This window comes from Takifugu flavidus, chromosome 9, assembly GCF_003711565.1.
Source record: "Takifugu flavidus isolate HTHZ2018 chromosome 9, ASM371156v2, whole genome shotgun sequence".
NCBI classification, from domain to species: domain Eukaryota; kingdom Metazoa; phylum Chordata; class Actinopteri; order Tetraodontiformes; family Tetraodontidae; genus Takifugu; species Takifugu flavidus.
The window spans coordinates 7,203,168-7,225,071 of NC_079528.1; the positions used below are offsets into that span (position 1 = coordinate 7,203,168).

The window sequence follows — 21,904 nt, forward strand, 5'->3', positions numbered from 1 at the left end:
ATTTGTGTAGCTTGTTCATAGAATTTAGATTCAATGTCATCACGTTAGTCCATAAACCATAATTAAATCTAATGTGTTTTTTTTACCTCTTTAGTGCCCTGGAAAACTAAAATACAACACAGTAAGTTTCTTTGGTTTTATTTTCTAGATTTAGCCGCACCAGATAGCGTTAAATCACGGGCAGAATAGGCTGAGGATCCCAGATCAATAGTGTAGCATGCAATGATCCAGGACCTCCCTGGCCATTTAGGAGGTAATTTACACCTGAATTGGAGTGCGAAAATCTAATTTTCTTCAACAAAGACCAAAAAAAGGGTGGGAAAATGGAAAATTCGTTGGTGTAAGGCGCATGGTTGGTCACCGATAATGACATTCTGGCTCCCCTTTAATTCAATCTGGCTTTTAGCACCAAGTGACAATGATCAGATATTATTAAAGGATCAGAGCAGGTGAGCGGAGGGAACAGGTAGCGCCCGGAAGAGTTGACAAAACCAGTTTGATGATAATCATGCACCGGTCTGCATGTTTCTATCACAGTTTGGTTTTTTAAAACCACCTTTCCTTTCATCTTTAGGCTGTTCTTTTGCTGACTGGGACAAGAGAATTTTTTAAAAAGAGATGGTCTTCTCTCACTGGAATGAAACCAAACCGCACATTTACTTTTTAATCTTGGATCGACTCGACCTCATCAAACAGGTGGATCACAGACTTCAGTCCATCCCATCGTCTCGCTCTCAGCATCAATCTGAGCCACGCTCGTCTTTTACTGCTTCACGGAGCACCGTGTCTGCGTTTACCGGTTCAGAACCAGGAGGAAACCACGATAATTGTGAGGCCTGGGTATTTCTCCTTTATGTTGGGAAAAGACTTTTATGGCACGTGTGCAACGGCGAGCTCCTCCTCCTGCACTTTGGATGGTTGCATCACATTCAACACGTGGGTCGAACCGGATTCTTGAGCTGAGTGGCTAAATGGTTAATATGAATAACGTTAGCATGACTTTACGTAGACTTTAAAACATGTTTACAATACTACAGAACATCCAGGAGTTTACTGGATTTGGGGGAAATGCTAATGTCTGGTTGCCTTTTAGATGTAGTTGTTATCCTGATATTTGGACAAACTGACTTCATTTATTAAAGGGAAAATCCAGCTGTTACACATCATCATTTAGGTTGGAATATGAGCTTTTTTCTGTGTCTTTTTTGTTAGATTTCCATCTTAAATATCTATACTTTAGTCTATATGAGTGAACATATCAAGCCAGATGAGATTTAAGCTACAATACTCTTAAAATTAAGCAGGTTACAGTTCCACTTCTTAACAGCAGTAAAAGTTTCTTTCATCATTAATTTAACTAAATTACAGTAAATGAAATTATTCCATGAAGAAAGTCTAAGAATGTATCCCCAAATGCTACATGAGCAGCACGTGTGAGTGCAACAGGTGGATTTTCCCTTCAATTCACAGGCTAAAATCACAACATTCCAGTCCAATAGATGTGGCGTCCACGTTATTCTTTCATTGCATTTTCACTAAAAAAAACCAACTCTTTTTCTTTCATAGAGCTAAAATGGAGAAACATTTTCTCAAGCCAAATTATTATTTTCTCTTTTTTTAAGTTTTCATCTCTGTAGTTCTCAGGTTTTTAGTGCTTTGGATGATTATTTCGCCCTCTCTTTCTGCTTTTTTAAAATTTCCCCACAGTAGCCTATGGATACATTTTAAAACGACTAAACAAGTGAATGTATTCAGTAGCTTTTTTAAATTTTTTTGCTGTTTATGTTGGCTGAGAAATGTGCAGAAACGTGTCACTAACATGAGGATGCCGCTGTAGATATCCCACCTCTGCTCTGCGTTTACAGGTTAGATTTGCAGCTGCTGTCAGCGTAGCAACAATCCATCGTAAGACAAAGGTGTGCTGTCAATCAAATAAAGTTCTATGTAGAAGCAGAACCATACTTTATGCTCTTGATGGTGTCAGATGCAAAATGTCCACCTTACCGTTCTTATTCAGCTGTAGTAGGAGGTTTACAGCTACTGAAAGATTACTATTCGGCCCAAACATCTATTAAACAGGAAATACCAATAAGACTTTAAGGCCCAATATGCACGATGTTATATACAGTTTGTGTAAATGTAGTATAATTGCTGGATGATGTACAATATCAAGATACATTTCAAACAATAAATCGTGCCAATTCTTCAGTTTTAAATAGCTCTTTTCGAGGTGGACATTTTAATGATGTGATGAGTTTGCATCTTCAGAACTCTCACAGGATTTCTTCCTGCTAGTCTGAATATGAAAAACTGGTTGATTTTAAGTGCTCAGTGGTTTGTCCAAACCCCAGATGTCTGCTGTCAGCACAGGCCGATAACTGGTTTGAATCATCCAAATTTGAGCACAGATGGAGCCTCCAAGCTTTTGATGTGCTGGTAAAAAAAATAAAATAAATAAGTGTATAAAATGTGAATAAAAGTTTGAAATGGAATGGATTCTAATTGCTGGTTATTATTTTTACGGATAATCCACATAGAAATACATCCTTCTGATGCAGTTTGAGCTGCTTTTATAAACAGAGCAAGAGTTTAAAGGCTTCAGGGGGCCAGGTGAAATGAGCAGAAACATAGAACATTTGGTTATTTGGTGCTTTAAAATGTAATAAATGGCTGCTGCAGTGGACCGCCACGCACCACTTCATTCCGTCACACGGTGGAAATCGATGTTTGGCTGTACCAGATTAAACCTATAGGTGTCGCTGTTGTATAAATTAAACACGCCATCAGCCACAATCGGTTGAGCCAATTCCATCTGGCTCGTTCAAGATATTTGAATAATTTTATCTTTAGCCCACAGATGGTCCAGTAAAGGTTTCAAAAGCTTGAAAATAGATCCATTAAAACTACATTCTAAAAGGATCCAGATTTAAACTGTATATTATTAACATAAATCTAATATATATAGGCTTAGCACATTTATGCTCTTGATATGTATCATGTTATATGTATATGTATATATATGTAGCATGTTTAGGTATATAAGTGGTGGTATTTTTGTATTTTGTTCAGTTTTTATGTTTAAAAACACTAAAAAGGCATAAACCCAAATCCCTTTAAACCCAGCTCTTACTGACGTAAAGCCTGTATGTGCGCGTGTGCGTGCGTGTGCGCAGCACAGCATAGCTGCAGGCAAAGAACACTTGGCACTCTGGCAGCAGCACTGAAGTTTTTCCTGAGAACTTCAGGTAAGTTCCTCATCAATTTTACATCTGCGCAGGTATCTCGAATCTACTGTGACTTCTTTATGGAATATCAAATCATATGTTCTTTGTTTTCCTTGTATTGTATCAGTATAGTACTCTATAAATTCCCACTGGTCTTCCAGGCTCTATTTTGAATTTAAATTCAATTTTCTCTGCTACTATATTATATTGGATGGCCATTCGTTCACACGTCTCAGGACTTTCTGACTGGATTTCTTTTAATGCTGAATAACTTATTTTATCCTTCATCTGTGTTTCTTTTCTGAGCCATGCTGTCTCATAATTTTTCTTAATGCCCTCATGAATGGCATAGAATTCTTCTGAAAAAGGACTATTTGAATAAATAAGTCTTTTGGAAATGACACCAATTCCTTTTGAGAAAGGGAGTAAAAGAGTTAGTTCTTTAATCTGTGGACTTGTCCTCTTGCAGCGTGTGTTCTGCTGATTTTATGGCTGTCCTCACCAATATCAGCCTCCTGCTGGCGCTGGCTTGTGTTTCCCATCAGCTAGTGTTGAGCAGCAGTCAGAAGACCCATGGAAAGAAGGGAAGCAGGGGTCAAAACAAGGACAAACCCGTCCAAAACATGGGCCCTCAACCCAAACCTGCCCCTGCACGACTGAAAGGCAAACTGGTGACCACTGACAAATCAGAGTGTACCTGGTCAGTGACAGGGAATGACCTCCTGACCCTTAGAGTCACCTGTCAGAAAGGTGTCAGCAGGTTCAGCTGTGAGTACAACGCCAGGCCGTCCATTTGCCCCCAGTACTCCTCCAAAGCTGAACTGTACTGGAAACAAATGGCCCGAGCCCTGAAGAAACAGCAGAGCTTGTGTCAGGAGAGCAACGTGCCAATCAAGGCAGGTCTGTGCAGAAGAGCTGCCAAAGACGCTCATTTCAGGCTCAGCCATGTCCAGGAAAAGACCAGCACCCCTCCTCCTCCCACTCAGCCTGAACCCAGAGCTGTCAAATCCTGTCAAGATGATAACATGAAGAGAGCAGAGGAGTACTGCAGCAACTCCTGGTCCAGCGTTTGTCTCTTTTTCTTCACTATGGTGCAGGATTCCGACTGTTGAGACAGGAAAAGACTAAAGAACTCTCATGTACTTGTGTCAGCACTTTTATGAAAAGATCTATTCACGTCAAGCAGGTGTAGAAATACACCAGATGTAGTTTTCACTTTTTCTCCCTTTCACTCTGATAAAAGCTTTTTCCTGTATAATTTACTGAAAATTAAAAAGATCTCAACAGTAAACACATGAATTTATTGCTTCATGTTGTCATTTCCAAACAAAGGTTCAGCTGAGAACTGAGCAGTTTGAGCATGTTGGGTATTGACACAGTAATCCAGCCCGTGTGAACGTGCATGTGTGACGCGCTACAAACACTAGTGTGTATATTTTGGCACCCATGAGTCCTTAAGACATCATGGAATGGTTCAAACATCACGTGGTCATCCAGCAAAAGACTAGAACGACTTGTGATTAGTATGAAGTGTCTTGGAGGAAAAGATTTCTTCATTATTGTCACAATTTCAGAACTGTTTTCTTTCCAATGCATAAAACTGCAACTTTCTCCAGCGAGAGCCGTTCCAGTCCGGGGCTGCTCCGGGCCAATCTGTGATTGGATGGCTCATTTTTCATCTTCAACAGCTGATATCTGTCATTTTTCACTCTCCCAGCAGGTTGCATTTCAGGCCACAGGGGACGCGTCGTCGTGGCAGATGAGGCAGACGAAGCCTTGCGAATAAATAGAAAATTAGATGGTCTTCCCAAAATTGCAGGAGGAGCTCTCTCTCTATATATATATATACAGTATATATATATACATATATCATTTCCATAAATAAAACAATGCATTTTTTCATGCTTTAAGTGTGAGTAATTTGCTGGAATGAGCTAATGGCCACCAGCAGTGTTCAAAATGCTCTCATCCGGATTTAATGCATCAGATGGGGGAGGAAAAAAGAGCATTTGTTGTCAATGAAATTCCACTCAGGTACTTTTCTGTGTGCACGGATGCTTTTTAGCAGCCACCTGAGTGACCCCCTGCTGCTCACTCAGAATAGGAAGTGTGTCACTATTGAATTGCAGTGTCCTTGCATGGATGGAAGTATTTAAAAAAATGTTTTCTGCACTGTGACTTATATAACTAACAGTGTCCCACATACTGACAAATGCCAACACAATGGTTGCTCCTGATGTGCATATAGGACATACAAACATACAGAAGCATAAAGGACTGAATGAAGCTCAGCATTGTGATTTGAAAATAACTGTTCCTGATTATATCAAATCTTTTTGGAAGTCTAAGGTAGGATGTAAATACTGTCCTGTAAAAACACTAAAATGACACAGGACAATGTCTTATCCTGTCACTGGCGGGAGACAGATGGTAAAACTCTTTTGTACTAAACGCACTTTTTGGAGCAGGTACCTGATGATGTTTTCTGGATGGTCATATTGATCCCTATCCTGCAGCCTTTACGTCTCGGACCAAAGTCTCGGTCCCACAGTGGATTTACCAGTGGCCTGACTTTACTGGCTCCTGATTGGCTGAGAAAAGGTGGGCTTTTACACACATTTATACACACACTACTCCCTCTAATAAGATTTAAGTGTGTGTGTGTGTGTGTGTGTGTGTGTGTGTGTGGTATTTGATGTGTGTGACTGGGTTTATAGACCTCTTTGACCTATTCTGGGCCAAGATTACAGTAAATTGAAATAATGAATTGTCACAAAAAACCCGATTGTTAGTGTGAAACAAGGCCCATAATTTTCCAGCCAGTTGGTCCAAGCTCAGGGCGCGGAATGCAAATGTTAGCAGTTAAATCAAATCATTACAGGGGTGACATATCGTCTCAATTTAATTTCTTATTCTTTGCTAAACCCAGCATTAAATCTATGCTAATAGGAATGCTTAAATTTTCATTTAAATGAATTTAAATTGTAAACATTTTGCAGCACAGGGAAAAGGCTCAGAACAGAAGCGACTTCTGACAGCACTCGCCAGCCAACGGCCACAAGAGCGCTGAGTCATTCCTACTGCTGAAGATCTGCACATGCAGATATAGAGAAGTGACGTTATGCAATGATGTGTTTAATATCCCAAATGAACACTTGGATAATGAAGATTAATACAAATTGTGCTGCGCAAGGTACCATTTGGACGCATGCGTCAGGCTCAGGAAACACGCAAAAGTGCTTTTGTCTCTGATTAACATTCTTTTTAGATCACTGTGGATTTGCTGTAAACAGAATGCACCGAGCCAGATCTGGACAACATCAAGGCTATTTAAATGACACTTGGGACTAAAGTGCTTTTCTTTTTGCCCTGTATTTAGCATTTGATTCATAGTTTATTCATTTAGTTTTACTGCTGTGCACTGGATTCCTTTAGGACAACGACACTCCCTATTTTGCAAATAATTTTGCTTCACTGCTGGGATGGTGGTCGTGGGATCGTATTCATCCTTTCTCCAAACACAGCAAGTGCACTTTATTCCAGAGCAGAGTTCTATTTTGGTCTCACCTGACCACATGACCCCCTCCCATACCTCCTCTGGATCATCCAGATGGTCAACGGCAGATTTCAGACGTGTGGACGTGTGCAGGCTTGAGCAGGGGGGACCTGCAGGCTTTTAGCTCCTGATGGTGTAGTGCGTTACTAATGGTAACCTTTGAGACTGTGGTCCCAGCTCTCTTCAGGTCATTAAGCAGGTCCTCCTCTGTAGTTCTGGTCTGATTCCTCATCTTTCTTATCACCATTGGTTCTCTACGAGGTGAGAGCTTGCATGATTCCCCAGACTGGGGTTTCTTAAAGACAAGTGGACAATTTATGAGACCAGAATTGTTTCTGGTTGCTAGGTGATCAAATACTTATTTCATGCAATAAAATACATTTTTATTTAAAAATCATACAATGTGATTTTCCAAACAATTAATTTTTTGATTCTGTTTTTCACAGTTGAAGAATACCTACTATGGAATTTACTGATGTCTCCATTCTGTGTAAGTGGGAAAACTTGCAACTCGGCTATGTTTATTTTCCTGTCTTTAATATTAAACTTTTAAGCCAGAGCACAGCTCATTTCTAATTAATGAGAGGAGGAGTGATGTCAACATGTAGAGTTTAATAATTCAGATGCAGTATTGTGTCTCACATTTAGAACATTTACGTTAATCACACAGTGGAACGAGAGAGAGAAACCAAAACATGCAGCCATCACAGAGATGACACTGTGTCGTATATCAATTTTTATGTCAACACACTGAGTCAAAAATGGCCCGTAGCTAATTCTCACTAATTCAATCAATGTCAAGCTAAAGAGTGGTAGAATCTAGAAGTCTGGATCAATAAACTAATCTTATGTTGTCCTGCAACGGCATGGTGGCTCATCATTCAGGGCTGCAGAACACATGATGGACCAGGATTAATCGTTCCCGCCACAGAGGTAGAGCAAAGCCTTCTGATAGTCTCCACTTGTATCTTCCTGCAACAAACAGCACAGTCATCCTCAGTTCATTCAGTTTAGAAAATTCAGATTGCTTTGGCCTGAGTTTTATAGTTTTATATTTATATTCATATTCTATTTTTAATTTATTCTATTTTATTTCTTATTTTATTATATTTTTATTATCTTTAATAGGTTTAATGGGGTGTAATGGTGGTGGGAAATTTTGTAGATGCTTGTAGATCTTTGGAGATGCTAATTTCCCTGGTGGACACCCCCTAAAGGGATCAATAAAGTACTCTTGAATCTTGAATCTTGAATCTTGAGTTTAAACTGCAGTACCAATCATATCCACTAGGGTCACCCAGCATATATTAAATGCAGTCCTCTATGTCACTCAAAAATACCACCATGGAATATAAATACTATTAAAATTGAACCAATTGAAATATTCGCTCAAATCAAATATAAATGAAAGGAGAGAGAAATCCTATATCAGTTCATATATATTTTCACTGGGTTTATTTAAAGGTTCGATTATAATGACTTATTTATCTATTCGATATTATCCATTTGGGAGTTCCACAGGAGGATGGTAATAACTGCAAGAACATCTGGCTCCAGGGGAAGATATTGACTTGAGTGTGTGTGTGTGTGTGTGTGTGTGTGTGTGTGTGTGTGGTGTGTGTGTGTGTGTGTGTGGTGTGAGAGAGAGAGAGAGAGAGAGAGAGAGAGAGAGAGAGAGAGAGAGAGAAAAGAGAGAGAAGGAAGGAAGCATTTGGTGAAAAGATGTTAAAAATAAATCTAACTGATGCTGCACAGCCTATAGGGTCGTGCAGAGGACCTGCACCTCTCATTAGTCAGTGAATAAACTACACTCACAACGATGCTTTACTCTGAACTAATGCTGAAAAGTCAAACTTTAACTGTCTCCATTTGTGCTGTACCTGGATTGTGGTGTAGAGAGACACTCCATACTTCTTTTGGAAGCTGGCCCTGATATCCAGCATGTCCAGCTCACTCCTGGACACCATCGTCCTCATCAGGGTGCTGTCATCGGTTCCAGCGCGCTGAGCAGAGGAACACAGTCAACACCTGCAGATGGTGAGCTGTGAACGCGTGCTGAAATCAGCAGCTGTTACACATGCAGCTGCATTTGTTTTCCCAGGAGCGCTTCATCGATTTTAGAGGTTTGAAGTGCACGTTTGTCACACTTTGGTCAATCAAAATAAGATTATAGAAGAGGCATGTTGCCATTCACACAAAAGACACAACGTTAATATTCATGACACCATGCTACCACTTAAACACCTAAAGTTCATTGTAAATACATCCCAAGGACTGAAGGCTCCACCCCGGAGACCAAACATCCTGTTGCTATGCCTTACAAGGCAGAGCTCACCTATCTACATCTCTCTTCTAATGTTGTGGGTGATCAATCATCACTGCTTTACCAAACACATACAATTCTGTCACCTACCCTCATAGATTTATACAGAACCTCAGCAAAGTAATCTGGAACACTCCTGACACATTTCACTGTGGAGACAAAAGGACTAAAATCAGCAACTAACCGAAGCCTAGTTATGTTTGACTGGACGCATTAAACACTCAGAAGACGTACAGACAGCCAGCAGTAGGTTCTCCAGATTTCCAGTGGTCTCTCCTTCGATGCTGTCCTCGATATCAGAGCCATAGAGCTTCTTGTAGGTGTCGAACACTGTGGAAGAGGAGGCAAAGGTGGCAACATTGTGCCTTGTCTGATCAACTTTTAAAACCCGTCAGAACGGTTCGCATGATGTGAAGGACTTTGACGGGTTGCTGGCTGCATCCACCCAAAGACAAATGACATATTCATGACCAGAGCAGACGACTGCACCAGGACAAAGGAGCTGTCAGATGTTCACCTTTCCTCAGATGCTCTTCACTCCTGTTGCCAATGATTTTGATTAAAGTTTCCTCGTCGGTGCCAAATTTGCCTTCACCAGCAGCAAACAGGTCCTGTAATGGCAGAGAAACGCTCGTAGGTGTGCAGACCTGAATCACTGGAACAGAAGCAGCAACTAAACATTGCTGATGTTGTCCTGCACAGAAATCTGACCTCCGGGGAGTTTACTATTGGTTAGATTTGCTAATTTACCTTTCAGCGACCTTTGAATTGCAAAAATGGTTAATAGAAATTGAAAAAAGGGTCCATCTTGAAATTAATTTGTCCTTATGCCTCTTCCCTGGCCCTGCCCTTCCACTTTTAGTAGCAGTGAGCGAGCAAATACAATTACACATTTAGTGTGCCGACATTTAAAAGCCACATCTGGAAAAATATGACCTATTGCACAAAATACGTGGGATGAGGTTAATAGAGTAAGAAACCAATATCCAGTGCAGTTTCTTCATTAAAAGCAAGTGGAACAAATTGAATTTAAAAAATTTAATCAATGAAAATTTGTGTTTTTAACACCAAGTAAGGCAAAACGAGCACATGATTACGCATCACGCAATAGGACATAATTACTGTGGCATACTGAGCATAAAGCCCTGTAGTTAATGCTTTTAGTTTAGGACCTAATCAAAGAAAATTTACATAAATAAAAGCAAATAATTGAAATGTATAACTACAGAGGCCAGATTTCTTTTGACCAGCCCAAAATTCACTGCACCAATGTTTACTCACCATGACTGGAATAAACAGAAAAATCCCAATTAGTGTTGACAATAGCATGAAATATCTGCCTTTCCCTGTTTTTTAATGCTTTGTTTTTCTCACCTAATCTACTGGGAGGAGGAAACAGTGAGTCGGTAATTTAGTCAATGCTGAGTGTACAAAAGACTTTTAGCATTTCAGAACTAAAGAACCTATAGCAGTCAAATAAAGAAAACTTCCCCAAACACGCAAAGATAAATGATACCAATTAAAATATATGGGCTAAAAACAAGACATAAATGAGGCTTGATTGTGGCTGCTGGGCACTCATAGGTACCACTACACATCTTGTTTGTTTAAATGTTTCAAGAAATTGTTCTTATTTGTATTTGTTTTGTACTTGGCTGTAAGGTTGGTTCTCTTTTGTGGTCGCAGAAGCTTCTAAATAAGTTTCTATCCTTTGGAAGCTGGAGGAAGGAGGATAAATGGGGAGAAACTCTGAATTTGATAAGAGACCGAAGACCACTCTTGCATATGCGTCCAGCACTACAGTACGGTTTGTATGAAGCCTGGAAGCGAAATTTCAGACTTTGCACTTTATTGTGTCTTACCTTAGCATCTTTCTCTATCTTCTTCTCATCTACTTCTTTCTCCCTGCTCCCCTTCAGGGCCAGAGAAATAATCAAGGCAGGAAAAACACAAGCAGGTTGAAAGAAGAGGAGAAAAAAGAGTCAATGTGAATAAGAACAAGCTGTACCCCCCTAACCAGCCCACACTCCCTCTTAAACCCCTCAAGATTACATTTGCTGAATATCCTGGAAATACCCGGATTACTTTTCTGTCTGCACAACAAAACACAACCAAGAATCGACCTCCTGGGTGTTGTGTGGTGTCACTTTCTCCATTCCGCACTTAAACCTCTGGTGATTCGTAACAGCAGCACCAGAGACTCTCATTATCTACAAACAGCGCGGCTGCACCTCTTTTTTATCTTCTGTACCTGCAGCAGGATCACCAGCAGTTTCTGATAGTACCCAGAGGTGTCGCCGCAGATGTCTTTCTCCAGCTTGGCACCGAACTCTGGAAGGAAGAAGAGCAGGCGGCTGCTTACACTGTGAGGTCCACACAGGTAATGGCTGCAGTCCGAAGCAGGCCGCCCTTTGTGTGTCGGGAGGATCTCCAACGGCAGCGTGGTCTTCTCTGCCGTGCAGATCAAATGAACTGGCCTTTGAAACCTCGGTGCCTTTGATGTCATGCACTGTTGTCATGCACATGCTTGACTGAGACAGGCATGAGTATTATTCAAATAGAACAAATTTAGTTTACAGCAGACCATCAACTAATCTGTGGTCGCAACAGATTTAAATGGTCTTTAAAAAAGGCAGAAGTGAGAAATGAAACCTAAGCAGTGGTTAAAAGCAAAACAACAGTCGGTGGTTTAATCGACATTCGCGATCCACTTTACGCTAATTGTACAAGACCTAAGGGGATGTTATAGTTACATTTGGGTGCAGCTCTAATCCAGTTATAGCACCATTACATACCCGCTGAGTTTTCATCAGACCGAGGGTTTTGCATTTAAAGCCCTTTTGTGTCTGTTTTCCACAAATTGTGCATCCCCCACAATGATAAACCGCACCGCTGGGAGCCTTCGGCAGCTTTTCCCCACAACATAAATGTGAGCTCTGGTAAAAGTTACATTCTCTAGCCCATCAGCCATTAAAGTTTATTTTTATTTGTGACAATATTGAAGTATTAATTCAACAGGGCCGCGTGCACGCAGAGCTGCTTCAGGCCAATAAAACCAAAATGAAATGTAAGTTTGTCCTCTCTCAGTGGAATGAATCACCTTTCTTGTACACTTTGATGATATCTTTAATCTGGTCGCCCGTCCTGGAGGCCAGGATTTCAATCAGCGCGTCGTCATCAGTGCCGGCGCCCTGGGACGCAGACACAAGGGGATAAATGAAGGTATGTGAGGCAACAGGTGTGGCAGCATTTTCTTATATAATCATATCTATTTCAGGGTTTGTAAAGATCAATGAGTCCATACATCATTTAAAAAGAATGACGGTATTAATCATCTAAATTATAACTATAACTGTGTTTGTTTTTTCCCCAAACTCTGTTCAAACGAATATAACAAAATAATTCTAAAACAAACGGCATTATCTTTTAACATGAACAAATGATGCATCCCCACATATGTCATGCTGTACCTCGAGGAAGTGGAATTTAATAAATAACTCTTCTGTCTCCAGGTTTTAATCTGCTCTCAGAAGCCATCTTTGATGTGAAGCAACGATAATACTGTATTGTGTAATATTGCTGAAGAACATGCAAAACAAACAGACCAAAAAAAAAAGCCCTGACCTTTAATAGATATGAAGCAGATGCAGGGAAAGGCAGCATTAGCCAACTACTGAAAATAACAAGACCCAGACCACCGATTCAGGATGCGGAGCGCCCTGGCAGCCCTGTGACTCCCGACGGTGTTCACCCTCATGCACCCACTAAAGCTTTCAGGCAGCTTTGGTGAATCCTGTATCGTTGTGATTATCTTAAGCTCCAAATTCAAGAGTGACTTTCCTATTATTTGAATTTTCAATGTGCAGCTTTGAACGTGTCACAATGCGACACAGCTCACAGAAAACTGAGGCGCATGAAGGTGACAGATGTGCTTACTGCCACACTGAAGAGAAAGGATCCATCACTCCTGATTTGCCTGCCGTGCGCTCTGTAATTGAAATTAGGCTCCACGAGAATTGTCTTTTATCACTGGCAACTCATTACACTGAGTCAGTCAGCTCAGTGGAGTGAACAGATTTAAAGGCCTTGATCCAAACAACCATGAGTGGGGGCTGAGCTGCTCAGCTGAATATTTCCCCTCAAAATGACGCCACGATGTGCAACCGTAGAGAAAAATGTAAAAGACGAAGCCCATCTGGGTTGTGCCGAGCATCTGATGAAGCGTTCAGCTGTTACCTTCAGAGCCTTGTGCAGTTGGGAAGCATCATATTCGATGGGCGGAGTCATTAAGGCCACAATCAGACTCTCCAACAGGCCGCCGAGCTCCGATTTCAGCGCGCTTACCAAGTCCTGGTGATTCATAATTAAAAAAACAATACTAATTTGATTTGGAATGACCTTTGCATTGTTTATTTGAATATATAGCAAACATATCTGCAATATATCTGTGTATGCAATGGTCACGCAATAAACTGTTAAAAGACAGACGAATAAAATCCACATGAGCAATTCGAAGATTAGATTTCTGGGTTATGAGATCAGTGTTTCTCATGTTGGCACCACCAATCCAGACTGCGATTGAAGCTACTGCACTTGCAATAAAAGTAAATGGGCTTGTTTATTTCCTCGCTCAGCTTGAACGCTGTCAATTTTGGCGGCATCTTCACCGCTCCTTGTAATTCTCTGATGCCTCGGCTGCCTTCTACTACTTCAGAAAGCAGTTTCATTCGCCGGGATGTTTGTCAGCAACCTGCAGGAATCAAATTAACTGGCTTTTAATCCACAGGTGGTCATAAAATAACCTGACAGCATGATGGAACAGAGGTGGCCAGAGAGAATAAAATGAATCCCATTAAGCCTCCTCAGCTGTATTCTGACCTGAGGGGACTGAAAATGCGCACGAGTGATTTGCGCTATGATTTTATGATATGACAGCACATTGTGGCGTTCACGACTACTATCAAACATCAGTGGAGCTGCTGAGCTCCACTCTTAAGACAAATACGATGCTTCCTGTGGTCTGGCACTACTAATATCTCATTTGTATTCCTAAACCAACACCTCTCACAAGACAAAACTGAGGGTTATTGGGGTTATTAAACAGATCTTTCAGGCTTTTGTTTTCAGCAACGTCTGTGTGCATGCATGTTTAGCTAAATATTATATATTTCACCTCTACTGATCTCAAACGGAGAGAAAATATCTTTGGGGAGGAACAGAAAACAACTCACTGAAACTGTAAGAACATGTTCAAACTTTTTTGTTAACCTGCAAGGCTGATAGATGTCAGTTCTATTGATTTGTTGCAAAAATACATTAATTACCGTATTTGCATTCTGACAAACCCTGAAAAACCTACGCTAACACAATCGCTGTGGCTCTGTCTGCTGTTCTTCTTTATTTCCTCCAAAAACAATGTTGGACTGGACCGTCGGCTGTTTCTGATTGGCCTAATATACAATTAACATTTTATGTATCAGTTGTTCTGGTTGCAAACATGGGCTCTAGGCCATGATTTATCCACTAACACACCCCCGTCTGTTTGTTCTTTGGTGAAGGAAACACAATTTATCATGTAGACAGCTCCAGAGAAAGCTCGTCTGCGTCAGTAAAGGTCAACACTAATGTCTCAAAAATGTTAGCTTCCCTTTTTCTTTCACTTTCTGCACCTTTTGGCTCACTCTGTAAAAAAAAACAGCAGAAGAGAGAAAGTCCAGTGGGGACTGATGTGACCCGTTACCATCTCTGTTGAACGGCCGATTGTCAACAGCTCTCTGTTCACCGACGCTCTCCTCACCTTTCCGTAGGTCTTTTTATACGCTGCCTTAATTTGTTGGCGCTGATCGTTGCTGCGGGAGGTCAGGAGCATGAGGATCGCATCTTCATCTGTGCCTGCACAACAAGTCAAACAGAGGAGAGTGAGGTAGATATGAGCCCTGTAATCTGAGATTTATTTATTCTTATCTTTTCCCTTCTATGTAACACCACAATACCAAACTGTCATCGGTCTATCCAGGCTATCTGTGCTCCTGGGTTTTGACAAGCTGGTGTAAAAGTTTGAGATGAATGTAAGACCTCATATTAAAGCTTCCGTTTATTGTATTTAGCTCTTATTTATCTCTGCGTTCAGATTTACACCCTCACTTGTTCTCAGTGTCAGTTTTTACTAAAGACTGTCAGAAATAATGAAAGAATTTGAAATATCTTGTGCAGTGTCAAAGATCTGTTTCTTTTCAACCTTCATCAAATTTTAACAGCCTATCAGACAGATAGATGTGATAACAGTGCCATCAGAGAACTGACCTATTCCCTTCATGGCTTTATGAAGGAACTCGGCATCTTGTTTGGCATTGAAATTGACAAATGGTTTCACGCTGCCTCTGTACGCCTGCAGGAGGAGAGAGAAACAATATATATATTTAATTATATTTATATAAATCTATATTTGGGAATTTAGGATGAAGGCTCCTATCTACTTCTATCCAAATATGAAGTTATAGTCTTTCTTCCGGGAAAATAATCTTCATTGGACTTAAATGTGGTGGTTCTATGTAACGTACCTCATTTGTTTTCGAAAATAGCACAGTGGAAAACGCAATAAAACACCTGCTCCGTCTCTGGTCGTCCTCTGGGCAGGTGTGGAACACAAAAGAATATTGGCTCTTTCACATCCTCATTGGGTGTTTGTTTTTATCATTTCCGCGACATAAAACTGCTTTTCAGCTTGATGCTTCTCTTTAGACGACACACTTGTTTCCCTGCAATCAGGGGTTGTTTTCATCGCACATTGGCTGACATTAGGGCTCGTCATTAAGACTCCACTCCCAAGGAGGTCTCACCACTACAGTATGTAACAGCACACGCATGACTGGTAGCGTGGATGGATGGCAACACCTTTACAAGCAAGTTACCAAAATCCTCACAGCAGCAGTACGTTGGTATACAGCATACTGCATGCATCTTATGTGTAATAATTAGAGTAATAAAGAAGTCATCCCCCCCCCCTTTCTTCTAAATGCAGGTCAACTGGAGACTGGGGCTTAGCCTATTTTAGAATGAGAATGCCCAATAATTCAGAAAATCAATGTTTTCCTTCCTGTAGCTCAAAGCTTTGACTTTAGTTTCTACCTATTTGCATATTTAACAATGCTGTTTTCACATTTTTATTTCAGTTGTTCTCTGCTGATTTTAAGTGCCATTCCCCATTCGAGACTATCGAGCAATATGTTGATGAAATGTGAGTTGGTGTATCCTGTCACTGAGAACATGACATCAACAGAGCAGTGTTCCTTGTACTCCAGCCTGGTAATTGACAGGTCCTTGTTATTTTATATCAACACTATGAAAACACTGACAATGATAAAAATGAAATTTTCATGAAATATAAATAAAAACAGAAAGCGGTAAATAGAGAAGCAATTACTCCACCATCATCGCTGAGGCAATGACAGATAATAACAAGGGATATATTTACTACATTTCAGTCTCTAGGAAAACAAATTTGCAGATTCCTTTGGCCCCTGTAGTGGCACGCTGAATGGCAGCAGTCCTGTCTCACATCAAATAATTCATCAATTTTCATAATTATATACAGTACTGCGTTATTAATAGGTCCCAGTTTGCACGTTGAAGTGAAGAAAATACTGAATCACAAATTAGCGTCTGTTCCATCTGAGTGACTTGGTACAGGAAGTCGCTTCAGGCTGGAAGCTTGTTTGGCTCTTGATGAGCCTGTCAGCAGCCTCGGCCATTAGCATATAATTGTGTGAGTGTGTGTATGGGTGCGTGTGTGAACATGGCAACTATTTTAATGTTGTTAACAATTAAGTCAACTGGAAAAGTGTCACATAAATGTAGCCAGTTTATCAGGCATCATTGTCTCCTGGCTGCCCTTTGAAGAAACAGTAACCTGCCAATGACACAGCTGACACACGTACCTGCAGTTTCCGTGCTCACAGTAATACAATACAGGACAAATTAGACCAGCCAACAGTGACACTTGAGTACTGGCCACCACTTTATACCTTAACTCCATTCATTCTCACCGGAGAGCGTTAACTCTGTCACGGGAAATTATATATATATAAAGTGAAGATGCCTTTTTACTTTTGTGTGTTTTCCAAAGGTGTCTCTTCACAGTAAGTGAGGAATCATCCAGAGGTCAGTGTGACTGTGCACATAAAGGCTTTAAAAAAAGCAGCCACGGTCCTGTGCAATGAGGATCTAGCATTGACAGGTTTTATTGTGATGCATATAATCTAAGACTGATCATGCAGGATGGGTCCCAGTGTGCCATGAAGAGGCAGTGACCTTTTAAAAGTCAAGGCACACTTCACTACACAAACACTGTCTCTGCGTGACGTTCTGGTGTTTGCATTTGAAAAGCAAAGAAAGGAAAGACTTACCATTATTATTGTTGAAGGGAGACTGTCAAAACTGGCAAGACAAGGTGCAAAATACAAAATTCTCAGGTCAATTCAGTTCATTTGTCCAGTTAGTAGCTGTGAGAACATCAATGAAAACGTCTCACCCAGCAGGAGTGGTTCCTCTCTCTGGCAGGTGATCTGTGGCTCAGGTAACCCCCCCATCAGAGAATATATGTGCTCAGATGTTCACCCTCCCCCTGGACGCACACAAGTCCTGACCTCATTTAGTTCAGCTGTGGACTTCAGAATAAAGAATGTCACCAAATGTCACCATGATTAGTTGTTAATCCTGCAAATAGCTGTTTCTAATCACTATTTTTCTGAGACTGTAGATGTGTAACTGTAGAGCTCATTGGTATAAAAGCTCACATATACCCGGCTTCTTATTTATAAGTTATTACTTATGATTGCCTTTAGCCGGGATTTCTGTCCTACCAGGTAGACAACGCTTTTACCGGATATTCCACAGCATTTTCTGCCTGGCAGGACAAAAAACGGGGTAGGATCCTCAAGGACTGGATGTGGGCACCCCTGATTTAGCCTGATAAGTATCAGAACTATCGAAGCTAGACTGTATACATGCAGAGCAAAAGGAACTTAAAATGAAAAATTGAACCTTATTACTATTTAAAAAAACAACTAAAGTAATCAATATGTTTAAGACAGTGTGTTCTCTCTTTTTTCCACTATAATATTCCTTGCGTGTCTCATTAGTTTCCTTTTCATCGTGTTTGAAGATAAAAAATACAACTTTCCAGTGTTCTGAGGAGAGGAACTGGAGATGCTCGGCGCTGATGGGAGAGTTGGGAATAACAAAGAGAGTCGCCAAGGTGTAGCTCACATGTCATCTTTGCTGTCTTCATCTCCGCAAACCTTTAATTAAAGTGAACACTTGCAAGGCGACAGGAGTGTGAACACCATCTCTGGCTGCTATCCGATTGCAGACACCGGCTGTTTTTCCTTTCACGGCCTCCTGGACTGACAGAGCCAGATCCAACAGCTAATGAGGAGCTCATACAATTAGAGGAAGACTGTTTCCATTCCACCAGCACCATCCTAATCGAGCAATAATTCCCTTTCCATGGGGGAATCCTGGGATAATGGATGTTCTTTCTGTCACGATTGTTACAGTCAAGATACGTTGATTCCAATCGGGATTCGATTGAAGCTCCACTTCAATGAAAACAAAACTAATTTTTCTTGATGAGATTCCTTTTTCCTTTAATAAGCCGCCTTCGTAACCCCATAATGAAGCAGATGTAATGCTACACCGGAGCCTCATTCAGTGTATTGGGACTCATTTCAGCTGCAGCAGCTCCAGCTTTGTGCTTCGCCGCTGCACAAGTTCAACCAAACGTGTTGGAGTCAGACTCCAGTTTCTGGGAAGGTGAAGAATTGCATGTTGACAGTAAACTTTTATCATCTGCCTTCTACATTTAGAGGCAACAAAACTTTTTTAAGAAGGAAAAAAATGGGTTAAAACTACTTTTGTCTCTATTTGTAAACAGCAAGAGGGCAAACTGCTGATTGTTGCTTCCACTTCCTGTAGTCACCCCCCTGAGGAGTCGCTGTCTGAACGGAATTGCGGAGCGTTTTTCATTCCCGGAGCAGCAAGGGGACAACCTGAGATACCGAGCTACCAACGCTGCTATTTGTCATGCGATGACTGACAGACAATAAGCTTCACGTTCAATCAAACCATCCCCAACCACCATCGATCAGCTCCGTTTCCTCCGTCCCTCTCTCCCTGGAGCTGCCACCATCAATGGAAATTGATCAATTTCGGGATACAACGGGGCACTGTGGACCTTTTTTACAAGGCACCACAAACATTACATCATTTTCAAGCAGGTCTGTGTGAGACCTTTTCATAGTATCATCTGGTATTTCTGATGGTTAACTGCCAAAATCTGTGATGCAGGAGAACAATGTTGAGACTGAAGTTTGTTCAAAATGGGTTTATTCTTCCCATTATGTATTCTGAAAGGATTTTACATCCATTCAAATCCTCATAGAAGATATAATTGCATAATTATCTCACTCAAAAGCCAGAATTTCTATGTTTCGATCCTCCAGCGTAGCTAAACTCTACGGACGTTAATAGAATTTTTTCAGGGAAAAACTCATTGTTAGCGCCTGTAATATTTTCCTGTGATATTTTTCTCAGATTATGCAAGAACAGGATATAAAGAAGACAGACAATGCAATATTCTACCAGTCTGTCTTAACCAGCTTTCATTTTTTAATGTTCTTGAATTTCATTATAGGTGACAGGATACTGTCATCAGAGATGATTAATAACTTTTTGCTCCAGACGGTTGTAACACCGACTATATTACCAACACGCTGAATTATAAAATAACAAACAGGAACTGCAATGTATGAAAATAATCTGTGCTGTAAAAAGCGACAGATCTTTTGTCTCCAAAATGTACTCCATTAAAAGATTATTTTGTTGTTTTAGCCAGGGCGAGCTAGCTTTATCTGTACTTTATCAAAAGCAGGTGTTTCCTTGTCTCTCACACTCTCCCAGAAAAGCAGCCAAAAGGAAAAGGGAATTTGACAGGCTGTGACAGATTCCGTATGTACTTGCCTATCTACAGTATGTCCTCATCTCATCACTCTATCTCAGTGCATGTTGTCTAAAGCTGACACCCCCCAATCTGCAGGAAAAACCAATATGGACACACAGCAGAGAGGAGCTCAGAAAGCTCCCACGAGCGTCACATCTCGTCTGCCATAATTCAGAGACTTAATAGAACTCAGAAGAGGACCGAGGGGCTGCAGACGGTCATGCGCCGGGCACGATGCAGCTCGACAAGGGAGGTGAAGCACACGCAGCCGTGGGATCTGGCCGTGATGTCAGACCTCATTAATCCACAAGTGTTGTGCTGCAGGGAGCAGGCGAGCGAGCCGTCAGGTCTAAAGTCATTTCAGACTAATGTCCGCTGATATTAGGCTGAAATGACTTCAGACCTGTGAAGGCGAAATCTCCGATGAGTTCCTGCTTTTGCGGCGCAGAAAGTAAAGTTTTTCCAGATGATCTATCCGCGGGGGGTATAAACACCCCATGAAATATTTCAAAATGCCAATATTATAAATATATTCAAATAAATATTATCAAAATGCAAAAACTGAAAATAAAGTAAATACAGATCCGTCTGAACTAGAATGACAAGCTGCTGCACATTTAGAATCAATATTTAACTGGAGGTTTTATATATTTATTTTTTACTCATCGGCTGATGAAAATGAGTGTTTTTTTTCCCTCCCTGAGAAAGAAATGCAGCCAACATACTCAGAAGGGCTGATCGGGTGGAATATCAGTAACCATAAACCGATCAGCTGAGCTTCACTGGGCTGGTGGACCTAAGAGAAATGGACATTTCTTTCCTCTGCGGGGTCAGATATCTTGATGGCAGTGGTCAACACGGTTTTCCTCAGGGTTCTCTGGCTTCCTTCCCGTCAGAGAACACGCAAATTAGTTTGACTGTGATTACGGTCCCCTTGATTTGAGTGAATGGTGTGGGTGTGCCCTCCATGGAGGTATCCAATCCAAGGTGCTTCCATGCTTCTCCATAGTGATGCCTGTGATGGATTCTAATTTGAGAAAAATGATGGATGACAGTGGTGGTGCTCATGTAAATCAATTCCCTTTTCATGCACATTTGGTGCATTTTAAACTGCACAGTGTCTTAATAAACAGGCGCTGTGTCTTCACCTCCAGAGATTCAGCTTCTTCTGAGACTCTTTACAACAAAGCAATCATTCTCAACACTGGCTGCTTGTTGTTTCGCTGCTATTAGAAAATCATCTATCAATATGTAGCCTAATAAAAACGCTTCCACGGGACTAATGGCTATTGATTCTCTGCACACCAGTCAATGAAAGACAACCTGTCCAAGTTAATTACTGAAGAAGTAATGGACATAAAGTCTTAAGACCACAAAAAAAACTGAGTTAAAAAAATGTACATGCCCTTGATTTTGTATAAATCTGCTTTTATATAATAATTATTAAGTGTGTTGTGTGTGGACCTTGCATCTGATAATGGCTTTTGCCTTTAAGGTCTCATTTACTTCTCTCCCTGACACGTGCACGGCCCTTGAGAAATGCTGTGTCCCCTTTCATATTTGTCATCTGAGGCATACGGTCAATATTCTGCTGTTCATTAATAAGGAATGCAAATTGTCCATGCAATTTGGTGCTTTAATCAGCATGAATCAAGTGTTTGTTCTTTTGCTTTGCAATTTAAATATTTTGAGGATTTCATTTCATCCAAAAGAGGAAAATAAAGACAGATACTTCATGCATTAATTATGAAATGTTAAAAATATAAAGATGTTTAAATGGACACCTTCTTTTAATAGGAAAA

The 21,904-nt window shown here is 40.8% G+C and overlaps 3 protein-coding genes and 2 long non-coding RNA genes across 28 annotated transcripts in view; 4 read left to right on the top strand and 1 right to left on the bottom strand.

Moving 5' to 3' along the window:
- prom1a (prominin 1a) overlaps window positions 1–2,492 on the top strand; it is a 38,180-nt gene extending 35,688 nt beyond the window's left edge. For all 23 annotated transcript variants that reach the window (XR_008951955.1, XR_008951957.1, XR_008951956.1 and 20 more), the window contains 2 exons: window positions 95–121; window positions 575–2,492. Coding sequence is in view for 3 of the 23 variants with exons in the window: in XM_057042580.1 (XP_056898560.1) it covers window positions 95–110 (16 nt within the window). In the remaining 20 variants the exon portion in view is untranslated. The remainder of the gene's footprint in view (window positions 1–94; window positions 122–574) is intronic.
- Window positions 2,493–3,134: 642 nt separating this feature from the next.
- fgfbp1a (fibroblast growth factor binding protein 1a) lies at window positions 3,135–4,523 on the top strand. The gene is made up of 2 exons (XM_057042591.1): window positions 3,135–3,245; window positions 3,694–4,523. Exon 2 carries the CDS (start codon window positions 3,713–3,715, stop codon window positions 4,334–4,336), a length of 624 nt encoding a protein of 207 aa, XP_056898571.1. The 5' UTR covers window positions 3,135–3,245; window positions 3,694–3,712; the 3' UTR covers window positions 4,337–4,523.
- Window positions 4,524–7,372: 2,849 nt separating this feature from the next.
- Window positions 7,373–17,688, bottom strand: anxa5a (annexin A5a). The gene is made up of 13 exons (XM_057042590.1): window positions 17,634–17,688; window positions 17,509–17,539; window positions 15,407–15,491; window positions 14,901–14,995; window positions 13,340–13,453; window positions 12,204–12,294; window positions 11,355–11,434; window positions 10,966–11,016; window positions 9,621–9,714; window positions 9,338–9,433; window positions 9,194–9,252; window positions 8,661–8,783; window positions 7,373–7,752 (listed from the first exon to the last, which is right to left on the bottom strand). The coding sequence occupies exons 2-13, from the start codon at window positions 17,509–17,511 to the stop codon at window positions 7,693–7,695; spliced, it is 951 nt and encodes a 316-aa protein (XP_056898570.1). The 5' UTR covers window positions 17,512–17,539; window positions 17,634–17,688; the 3' UTR covers window positions 7,373–7,692.
- Window positions 8,474–11,176, top strand: LOC130530971 (uncharacterized). Its single transcript, XR_008951978.1, has 3 exons — window positions 8,474–8,817; window positions 10,790–10,910; window positions 11,023–11,176. It is a non-coding gene; the product is annotated as an uncharacterized LOC130530971 (long non-coding RNA).
- LOC130530970 (uncharacterized) lies at window positions 11,297–21,846 on the top strand. 2 transcript variants are annotated; one of them, XR_008951977.1, is made up of 3 exons: window positions 11,297–12,325; window positions 14,911–15,026; window positions 19,079–21,846. It is a non-coding gene; the product is annotated as an uncharacterized LOC130530970 (long non-coding RNA). The 2 variants fall into 2 exon arrangements; XR_008951976.1 differs by having other exon boundaries at window positions 11,297–15,026.
- Window positions 21,847–21,904: the final 58 nt, after the last annotated feature.